General features: G+C 44.5%; 2 protein-coding genes across 3 annotated transcripts in view; both read left to right on the top strand.

Annotated features, from left to right (window-relative positions):
* The window catches only part of acbd3 (acyl-Coenzyme A binding domain containing 3), an 8,053-nt gene extending 2,746 nt beyond the window's left edge, over positions 1 to 5,307 (top strand). The window contains exons 2-8 of one of the 2 annotated variants that reach the window (XM_019873718.1): positions 1,196 to 1,337; positions 1,736 to 1,876; positions 2,478 to 2,636; positions 2,720 to 2,894; positions 3,692 to 3,944; positions 4,648 to 4,935; positions 5,056 to 5,307. In XM_019873718.1, the coding sequence (XP_019729277.1) occupies positions 1,196 to 1,337; positions 1,736 to 1,876; positions 2,478 to 2,636; positions 2,720 to 2,894; positions 3,692 to 3,944; positions 4,648 to 4,935; positions 5,056 to 5,270 (1,373 nt within the window). In that variant the 3' untranslated portion in view covers positions 5,271 to 5,307. Of the gene's footprint in view, positions 1 to 1,195; positions 1,338 to 1,735; positions 1,877 to 2,477; positions 2,637 to 2,719; positions 2,895 to 3,691; positions 3,945 to 4,644; positions 4,936 to 5,055 lie in introns of both variants that reach the window. The other variant, XM_019873717.1, reaches the window with a different exon arrangement.
* Positions 5,308 to 7,919: 2,612 nt separating this feature from the next.
* nhsl1b (NHS-like 1b) overlaps positions 7,920 to 10,228 on the top strand; it is an 86,894-nt gene continuing 84,585 nt past the window's right edge. The window contains exon 1 of the mRNA XM_019873703.1: positions 7,920 to 9,017. Coding sequence (XP_019729262.1) covers positions 8,732 to 9,017 — 286 coding nt within the window. The 5' untranslated portion in view covers positions 7,920 to 8,731. The remainder of the gene's footprint in view (positions 9,018 to 10,228) is intronic.

Genomic DNA, 10,228 nt, shown 5'->3' with positions numbered 1-10,228 from the left:
AGCCCGACCCGAACCCGAACAATGATTGACATTTTTAGACCCGACCCGACCCGAAATTTGGGTTGGGCGGCCCGATCTTACCTATAGTGTACATGTAGGACTAATTGAGACGCGGTGTCTATCAGGTATGAAATGATTCGGGGTCCACCCTCTTTGCTCGACAAAAACCGAAACAAAGTGCTAGTTTGTTGGGGTGAGGATCTCAATGGCAACTAACTAACAATTTAAGGTGAGGTGTTTATTTTTAAGTAGGTGACTATGGCATGCCTAACCAGGACGAAGTGAGACGCAGCATTTAATAGGTCTGAAACCAAGGCAGCATCACAATGAGTGGGTGATATCATCTCCACCTTTTGATTTGCTAAAAAGCAACAGCGTCACCAAGCCAGGACACAGCAACCATTAGCAGGGAGGCGAGTACTTAAAGAAATGTACGAAAATCGCTCAGTTTCCTTCTCCGACCGTAATATTCTCCCTCACTGTAATATTTTGCCACATATTATACCTTAAAAAAAACAACAGTTATTGCTTGGTGAAGAATTTGTTTTCTAAAGTTTACAAGTGGCGTCAACAAAAGCGGAGTGCATTGTTTGAGGAACTGCGCGAAATGGCACTGCTTCATACGACAACTACTAGTATCCAGCCCTCTTGTGTAGCTAAAAAGCAAAACAAAATATTCGCGACTCGGGGTGTGGCAGTTATTTTCTTGTTTGACAGGTAACAGCAACGCGCCCAGTTTGGACTATTTACGATATGACCTGCGTTTAAAAGGAGACCACTACTCGAATAAAACAATATTAGTTAAAAGGGCAAGTTTTTTTTTTTTTTTTAAGTCGATGACATACCTGGTTGAAAGCCCGGACCAATTGAGACATGGTGTACATTTGATTGTGGGCCATTATTTTGAGGGAATGTGGTTTAGAGTTGTATTTCAAGTTAGACTTTTTTTAACTTAGAGTTCTAAATGCCTCCCTCCGAAAAAGCTTTGCAGAAATACATTATCTTAGGTCGGTCATACATTTAGAGTTCATTATCAGCAGTCATTTACACATAGGGGGGCTACGTGAAAATGTCAATAATTGTGTGTCTGTATTTACTTAACCATTTTGCGAGCATCGCCACCGGTAGTAATTGTCAGCGTTTTTTTCCTCCCTTCCCCATCCTTATGCAAATATGTCCCATTGTTCTGGCGTAGATAAGGACGGCAAAGCCTTCCACCCGACCTACGAGGAGAAGCTGCGGCTGGTGGCGCTGCACAAACAGGTGCTGCTGGGCCCTTACAACCCCGACGCGTCCCCTGAGGTGGGCTTTTTTGATGTGCTGGGCAACGACCGCAGGTAACGACCATATGCGCAGTTGCGCATGCACGTGCCGCTTTTCAACCCTTGTTGCACATGCCAAATGCTTATCTGGTTTGTTTTGTCTGCTTGGACTTTTAACACTGAATTCAAATTATTTTCCTCATTTGAAAATGTGAAACAAAGAAAATGTAAAGATGAACCAAAAAAGGGTAAAGATTCCTCTTATCCGGGTGGCTATGAGTTATAATAAAAGTAATTTTACCTTGTTTTCTGCTTATTTGAGTGGTATTCACCATTTAAGACAAGAATTCAACCATTACATGTTACTATGTGAGGATATACAGTGTTAAGTTTTATTTTTCAGACAGCCCCACCCCCCAGCCCCATCTTATAAAACTATCCTTCAAAAACATGTTTTTGCTGTTTACATGCAGAAAGGAGTGGGCCTCCCTGGGTAACATGGAGAAGGAGGAGGCCATGGTGGAGTTTGTGCGGCTGCTCAACAAGTGTTGTAACCTCTTTGCGCCATACGCCACGTCACACAAGATAGAGAGGGAGGAGCAAGACAGAAAAAGGTACGTTTTTGAACGTATGTTACACACAACCCATTTTTAACATTTTGCAAGGGCCTCCAAACATCCATCCATCCATTTTCCGATCCGTTTTATCCTCACAAGGGTCGCGGGGGTGCTGGAGCCTATCCCAGCCGTCTTCGGGCAGTAGGCGGGGGGACACCCTGAACCGGTTGCCAGCCAATCGCAGGGCACACAGAGACGAACAACCATCTGCACTCACACTTACACCAAGGGACAATTTAGAGTGTTCAATCAGCTTGCCATACATGTGTTTGGAATGTGGGAGGAAACCAGAGTACCCGGAGAAAACCCACGCAAGCACGTGGAGAACATGAAAACATACATGTAGCCACGGGACATCTTGAATGCCCGAAAATACATAGAAGAAAGAATAGTAGTGGAAGCGGAAATATTAGAACAGAGGCAAACTTATTTGCGAGATACTCACAGTTGCAAAGTCTTCTCATAGCCTTGTCCAAACGATATGCAAGGATTTGTTTACGAGTGGAAAGCGCCTGCGATGTCATCTTGTAAATGTCTATTGGGAATTTCTATCTCACCGTCTTTCCACAATCGATACTAATGTTCGTTTTCCTTTCAGGAGAGAGGAAGAGGAGCGTCAGCGGCGGGAGGAGGAGGAGCGGGAGCGGCAGAGGCAGGAGGAAGAGAGACGCAGGCTGGAGGAGGAAGAGAGGCAGCGGCGGGAGGAAGAGGAACGGAGACAGGCGGAGGAAGAGAGGCTACGGGTGGAGCAGCAGAAGTATGCGCAGGCCTCACCAACAATAGTGACAAACTTCCGTCTCCTTCAATTTCCGAAACGCATCCGCGCCTTCCGCTTCGCAGGCAGCAGATCATGGCCGCCCTGAACGCCCAGACGGCGGTGCAGTTCCAGCAGTATGCTGCCCAGCAGTACCCCAACAGCCCCGAACAGCAGATGGGCCTCATCCGGCAGCTCCAGGAGCAGCACTACCAGCAGTACATGCAGCAGCTCTACCAGGTCCAACTGGCCCAGCAGCAGGTCGGCACCATTCACTGACATCCATCCATCCATCCATCCATCCATCTTCAGGAGTGCTTGTCTGCATTCGGGTCACGGTGACCCTTGCTTATTTTGGGCAAGAGGTGTCGTACAGCTAAAACTGGCCACCAATCAGTTGCTGAGCACACGTAGACCAACAGACATTCACACTGGACATTATAGAGTCTTCGGGAGGGGTCACCAACTGTGGTCCTTGAGGTCATCTAACCTGCATGTTGTAGATGTTTTCCTCCTCCAACACACTTGAATCAAATGAGGATCGATATCAGACTTCTGAAGAGCTTGCTGACATGAAGCTCCTCCCTCAACTTCAGCATACTTCATTGTTAAGATGCCACAAGATGGCAGCAAAGCATGACTTTTTTTTTCTAAATGAAGCTACTTAAGTCAATTTTAGATAGTTCCTTGGGATCGAGTTGGCAACAAAGCGTGACTCACTTCAACATAGTTCCTTTGCGCCAAGCGGACTCATGATGGGAGAAACAATGTTTAACAGTTCGCGTCTTTACTGCAAGAATGGGCCAAATGGGACGTCATAAACTGATGATGTCTTTGTATTATACGAACAATATGATCTTGTTTGTTTTTAATATAAGAATATTTTCTTGCTTGGCAGCATGGTGATAAAGTGGTTAGCACATCTGCCTCACGTTTCTGATTTTGGGTCCCGGAATCTCAAAAATGAATGGATGTATTCAAGCAACCTTGATTGGTTAAAATCTCTTAAGAGTGTTGTCTAGCAGCATGTTAGGTAATCTGCTTTTCTCTAATCGCAGGCGGCCTTGCAGAAGCAGCAGCAGCAACAGCACGCCGACTCCATGGCGCATGGCCACCAGGAAGCCGACGGTTGTTGCAGTGGCGAGCACCCGGCCGGCTTGCCAGCGGGACCCTTGTATGGGGCGGCGGCTCTGCCGGCTTCGGGCCAGAACATGCCCACCGTCAATGGCGGCGACACTTACCTGGACAACACGGTGCGGGCGCTTGAGCCCGAGTCGGCGGAGGAGGTGTCAGAGAACGGGCCGCTATTTGGTGAGTTGGCATAACGTTGCGGTGCCCCCAAAAGGAAACTTTTTTTTTTTCGTCCTTAGTTATTTTAATGCATAATGCAAACGTTTTTCTTTCTCTTTTTTTCCAAAATTATTTTCAAATGATGGCTCAGTGGTAGAGTGGTCGTTTCCCAACCCAGAGGTTGGTGGTTCGATCCCCGGCCATTGCGACCATGTCGAAGTGTCCTTGAGCAAGATACTAAAGCCCCGGTTGCTCCTGATGCTGCGTCATCCGTAGGTGAATGGGGTATCAGTGTAAAGCGCTTTGTGTACCCAAAGTAGAAAAGCGCTATGTCAGTGACATTGACCAATTTCCTAATATTTAATGATTTTTCTTCCTTTAATAATTTGATTTTTTGGGTCTGAATTTTTGTCCTAATATATAAATACTCTCATATAAAACAATGGAATGGAAAAACAGTAAATAAGGCTGTAACTGAACGCGTCTTCTTATACCACGTGACCGAATATTATAATGCCACTGCGCACACTACTTTGCATATCGTTCCAAAGTATGTCGGTCGCGACATACGGTACGGGAAAGTAGTAATTGCTGACTGAGTATCCAGACCGTTTTCTGTCACACTAACTTCTATTTCAGGTTCTATCACAAAAGCCTCCATGAAACCTGTCATAGTAAAGATAGTTCTTGTTCTTTAAAAAAAAAAAAAAAAAAAAAACAGCAGCCGACTCTCCACCCGTTATCGCCGCTCCCTCCATGTGGACGCGGCCACAAATCAAAGACTTCAAAGAGAAGATCCGTCAGGACGCCGACAGCGTGATCACGGTCGGGCGCGGCGAGGTCGTGACAGTGCGCGTGCCCACGCACGAAGAGGGCTCCTACCTCTTCTGGGAGTTCGCCACGGACTATTACGACATCGGCTTCGGGGTCTTCTTCGAGTGGACGGATGCGGCGTCCTCCTCGGTCAGCGTGCACGTGTCTGAGTCGAGTGACGAGGATGACGACGACGAAGGTGAGGGAGGGCGAGCCCGGTAAAAGTCATTCAAATTTACCGTCACACAAACTTCGAGTTAATTTCCAGCAGCGTGCCACGATATTTGTTGAAAAGTTCTACTTATTTCTGTGCCCGCAGGTGAGCCGGCCAGCGAGGAGGAGAAGGCCAAGAAGGAGGCGAGCAAGCCTCAGGTGGACGAGATAGTGCCGGTGTACCGGCGGGACTGTCATGAGGAGGTATACGCCGGAAGCCACCAGTACCCCGGCCGCGGCGTCTACCTGCTCAAGTTCGACAACTCTTACTCACTGTGGCGCTCCAAGAGTGTTTACTACAGAGTCTACTACACCAGATAAGCCTGAAGACAAACCTGGGGGGTGGGGGTTGGGGGGGGGCACACACACACACACACACACACACGTAAATATATGAGTTTGTGTGTCATGGGAGGGAGACGATCTATTCTGAAACCACCACCAGGGGGAGACAAATGAACACACCCGGAGCCCTCTTGTGTTTTCTGTTCAGTGAGGGGACCAATGAATGAGATTAGGCCAAACAAAAAAGATAGAAATAAAATAAAGTGTGTTTCCGGTAACATGAAATTCCAGCATAGGGTCGGTAGGTCGGACAAGTTTTTTTTTTTTTTTTTTTCCCCATCAAAAATTTAAACAAAATAATCATAAAACATAAAACAAGGTCGCGGAACGCCGACGGGCGCCTGACCGGGGGTCGGGGAGACGGGCGGGACTGGGAGCGGCCGGCCGCGCGACGCGCACCGACCGACCCCGCACCCGACACCGTCCCCTACCCCCGCGACGCCCGCAACGCCCCCGTGGCCACCGCCGCCACCTATTTAGTTTTCTCCTCGCTCCGGACTCCGCTGTCCTCCTCCGCCGTCGGTTTTTACTCGGCCCGTGGTGTTCATCAAATAGTTCGCTGAATTTTTTCGATACAGCAATGGATGCTATTTTCTTAACATTACGGTGCGAGCATGCGACTAACACAGAAAACGCTGTTTAAACTGTCGTCGGAGATCGCGGCCGCCGCCATGATTTAATGTTGTTGACAGACGACAGGCAAACGACGCACGCGCTCAACATGAATATCGTGAGTTTGCACCGATGTAAACCCTCTACACAAAAATGTAGAGGGTTATTTGAAAAAAATGCCGACCCGAAAACTTTTTTTCGACGTAGAAATTCTCGGTCGGTCGGGTTACCGGAAACACACTACTTTTTTTCTCCGCCTTATTTGTGTCCCCACATGGAAGACAAGTTTCTATTCCTATCAGCCACATATTTCCAAAAAGGTGGGATACACTTGCTGTTCAACATTTTTTTTTTGTCTACTTGTTACAATTTATGAAGAAGCACCTAGTAGTCCACTGCAGTCTCCACAAATGGCCTCCAGAATATCGCTGAGTATATAACACGGGATTCAAATTAATCTTCCAAGTACAAGTGAATGCAGAACGTTTATTATTTTAGTGACCGCTTTAATTTTTTTTCAATTCTAACACACGTCATTGTTTTTCTTCCAAAGCGTCATCTTTTTCTTTTTTTGGTGGAATTTTGTTCTCCCTTGTCCCAAGTTTGTCGTTTTTCACAAGTTGACTCGCTTACGCCTTTGTAATGTAAATAATTCTATAAATAAGTTTATGTAAAGGAGGGTTTTTAGACAAGGTCTGAGGTTTCTGAAAATTCAGTGCACTGTTGGAAGTAGAGCGAATAAGATACACCTTATACATTTTACCCCACCTGAATGAACGTTTAAAATGGGAAAAAAATAAAGGTATATATCTCTTGATGACTGATGACATGGCAGAAATGGGAGGCATTTTTTTGTTTTTGTATTGTTTGGGTCTCTATGAGTTGGAAAAATCTTTTTGGGCATATATTTAATCTTGATTAAAATTATGTTCATCTCTTGGCTCATCTCTGTTTTTTGCCCCTCATTTGTATCTCTTTAATAGTCATCTTAAAAAATTTTAAACGAGGAACAGTTTCAGCAGAAAACTTGAATGCAGTTTTTTTGGGAATGGATCACCTTGGAGAACGGTAATACAAGAGCACCCGGTGTTTTGTGTGTATATGAGCACTATTAAGTCTCATTTCTACCCTTTTAGGTTACTGTGTGCACACCAGAGATAGTCACACACTCGAGTAGAAAAGCAACTTTCATTTGTAGCCTTGACTATTAAAAAAAACCCAAAACAGCCATTTGTTTTGAGCAATTGTAGGAATTGCAGGTGGCGTAATGGATGAGCACGAGTAAGCTGGGAGGAGAGATAAATCACAACTCCCAAGTGTTTTAGAGAATGTGGAGGAGTTATTTTTAAAAAGAAGGTATGAGCAAACGACAACGTTTATCTTTGTTGTTGTGAATGCTCTTCAGTAACTCGAGCGGGAAAGCTAACCAGCAGGTGCTAAGAAGGTACCGTTTGATTGACTGCTTCTTTATCAGCACGTCGAAACCTTCATTTATCATTCTTAATAGTAGTTCAATGTTAAATGTCCAACAACATCTCGCAGTCTCCAAAAGTTCAACTGCTTAGTCTAATTATGCGTGACGTTTCATGTCTTTCATCTATCACCTCTAACGTTTCAGTTTAGGTTTAGCCTGCTGCTAACTGGACGCACTTCACAAGACAACGTGACACAGCCAGGTATGTATTAAATTGTCTTTATGGAGGATATAAAGTCGCTACAAATATACTAGTTTAAAAAAAAATCAGTTACAGGTGTAGGTTTTGATTCACAGCGTTTTGAATTTAAAGGATTTTACTGAAAGGTGAAATAGCTTCAAATTGTGTTTTTGACTCGAAATGCTCTTAAAAATCAGCGCTTTTACACTTAAACGCGCATTGTTTCACTCGATTATTGGCTACTTTTTATCTATAAACGACGTTTTTAGTGTAAACTATTCGTGTTTCGTGCTCCTTCCACACAATGACTCCGCTAACTTTTTTTTTCGTTCATTAGTTTCATGATATTCCTTTATAAAACATTTTAATCGCACAAATTCATTCCTGCTATTGCTATTTGAGTCCCATTACAAACGTTAATACATATAATTCTGTTTTCCCCACATAGGTTTTCTTGAATTACTACATCTAGCTAGTTTTTCTTGTATTGTGCATGGGCATGAAACTAACTTTTCTGTGGATTTATTTGTGTGCGTGTGTGAGGAAAAATATCACATTTTGCATGGGTAACGAAGGACTCACTGGTAATATAGTTTAAGACCTTATGTCAGGCAGAAGTACTGATTGTGAAGACTTAGGGCAGATGAGCTTGCCATGGTAACACATCGAGGCTAAAGAAGCAGTGCAGCCAAGAGAAATGCTGCAAATAAAAAAGAATTGACTCAAAAATGGACACAATGTAATGCAACATGTATCAAAATTTAGGTTACAACTGTAGGTCAACTCAATCTGAGAGCGTTTAGGCCAGCACAGGTGCCAGTTCTGGTTTTCCCAACATCCTTTATTGCTCTTTGCTGGCAGGTAAAACTTTGCTTTTGTTTGACTCCGGTTCCAGCGTCCAACAGGTGGTTGGTAGTTTCTCCGGGTTTTTCTTTTCCCCCCCTTTCTCTTACTTTCCCTGTGTGTGCGTGTGTTTTTCTCCCTTCTGCCAGCAGCCTGTCCTCCACACGGCGTGTATTTGAATTTGAATAGACCAGTCCAGCTGCACGAACATGGCGGGATTGGAGGATTACGTTCAAATAGCGAGCGCCATATCGCGGATTGCGCCTTTGTAGTCTTTATAAAGAAAAACAACATACTTTCAAAAAGTGCGCTGGGAGAACCTTGACGATGCCTTTCCACCAGAGGACCGTCGAGCCGCAGCGCGTGAGCAGGTTGCCGGCCCGGGGCAAAGCGAGGAAAGCGGCGCCGTTCACGTCTCTGGGCGAGGTCGACTGTCACACGCTCACCAACATCATCCACCAACTGGCCGACCTCTCGCGCCTGGCCGCCGACGTCTTCCTGGGCATCGAGTTGGAGGCGGCCTCCGTATCCCGCAGGTCGTGCCGGGTCCAAGGACGCCTGCGCGCAATGCACGCCCGAGTCAGCCTCCTGCAGGCCAAGAAAGTCCGAGTCCGTAAGTTTTGGCAAGTCCTGGAAACATGTCATGTGCACTGTAAGACAATCACGTAGTGACTGACTGTGATTAAATGAAAGAAAAGAGAAAAATATACTAAAGTTATCAATAGAAATGCATTGCTGTGAACTATACACGATACACAAACGATACCAATCATGCTCACAACACTGCACACTTATGTAATGCTCGCTTCCAACTCTTTTAGACCAAAAAAAAAAAAAATCTGGAGAATGCAGTTTTACTTTTCAACTCCCAAACATGCTACAATATTGACATAAGTCAAACCCCGAAAGACGGTTTAATGCTTTTTAGACTGTTAAAAATGGAAATTTAATTTCCCAAATTTAAAAGAACACGTGCTGCCGAAACGTCGAAATAAATCAGTCAGTAACTTGCTGCTTTCTTTACTGAGCAAACTACAATCACCGCACTTAGATTTTGAGTCCAGCAAACGTGTGAAGTGCACGACATTGTGTTTTACACTTTAAAAAAACAACACTTAAATGTAAAATTCTACATTTTAGGCTTCACCTTCCAAACTGCGAAAAGTTGACATACAACAAGTCAAAATTTGTAAGTTGTTGCTTTATACTGCACAACTACGTTCACATACATGTATTCGGACCCACTACCAGTTACCAGACCCATATGTTGGTAACCCGTGCGTTGGAGAATCATCCTTCTTTCCTGTCATTCTCACTTTGTGCAGAGTGAGGAGAAACTGAGGCCGTTGCGGAAGTTTCAATGAACCACATTCCAACTTGTGTGCCTGCTACGGTTTCCCCTCTGCAAAACATTTACACTGTACAAAGATCACAATGCTCCGTTTTGAATGACATGGTCAGGGAGGTATTAATGTCACAAAGTTTATTATTGCAGGAGTATAGAACTGCAAGAGCTCAGCGTTTGCAATGTCGATTTTCCCATAGCTAATAATAATAGTCTGTCGGCTTCTTAAAGCCTTTATTAACTGTACGGACCTGTTCTTAAAGTCATATTTTAACATTCTTACCAGTAGCTGTCATACAAAACAAGTCAACCTTTCTTATAGAGCCCCATAACAAACAACTGCAAATGCAAACAACGTGCCGTACATAAATAAAAACAAAACATAAAACTCAATAATAAAAAACAATGGAGACAATCAATGGAAATATTCATGTATAGCGTAAATTAGTTACAGACGACACAAATCCATTGTAATACAA

The sequence above is a fragment of the Hippocampus comes genome, unplaced genomic scaffold (genome assembly GCF_001891065.2).
Source record: "Hippocampus comes isolate QL1 unplaced genomic scaffold, H_comes_QL1_v1.1 scaffold126, whole genome shotgun sequence".
In the NCBI taxonomy this organism is placed as follows: Eukaryota; Metazoa; Chordata; class Actinopteri; order Syngnathiformes; family Syngnathidae; genus Hippocampus; species Hippocampus comes.
The sequence above is the reverse complement of the archived record's forward strand: the minus strand, read 5'-3'. Positions and strand labels throughout refer to the sequence as shown.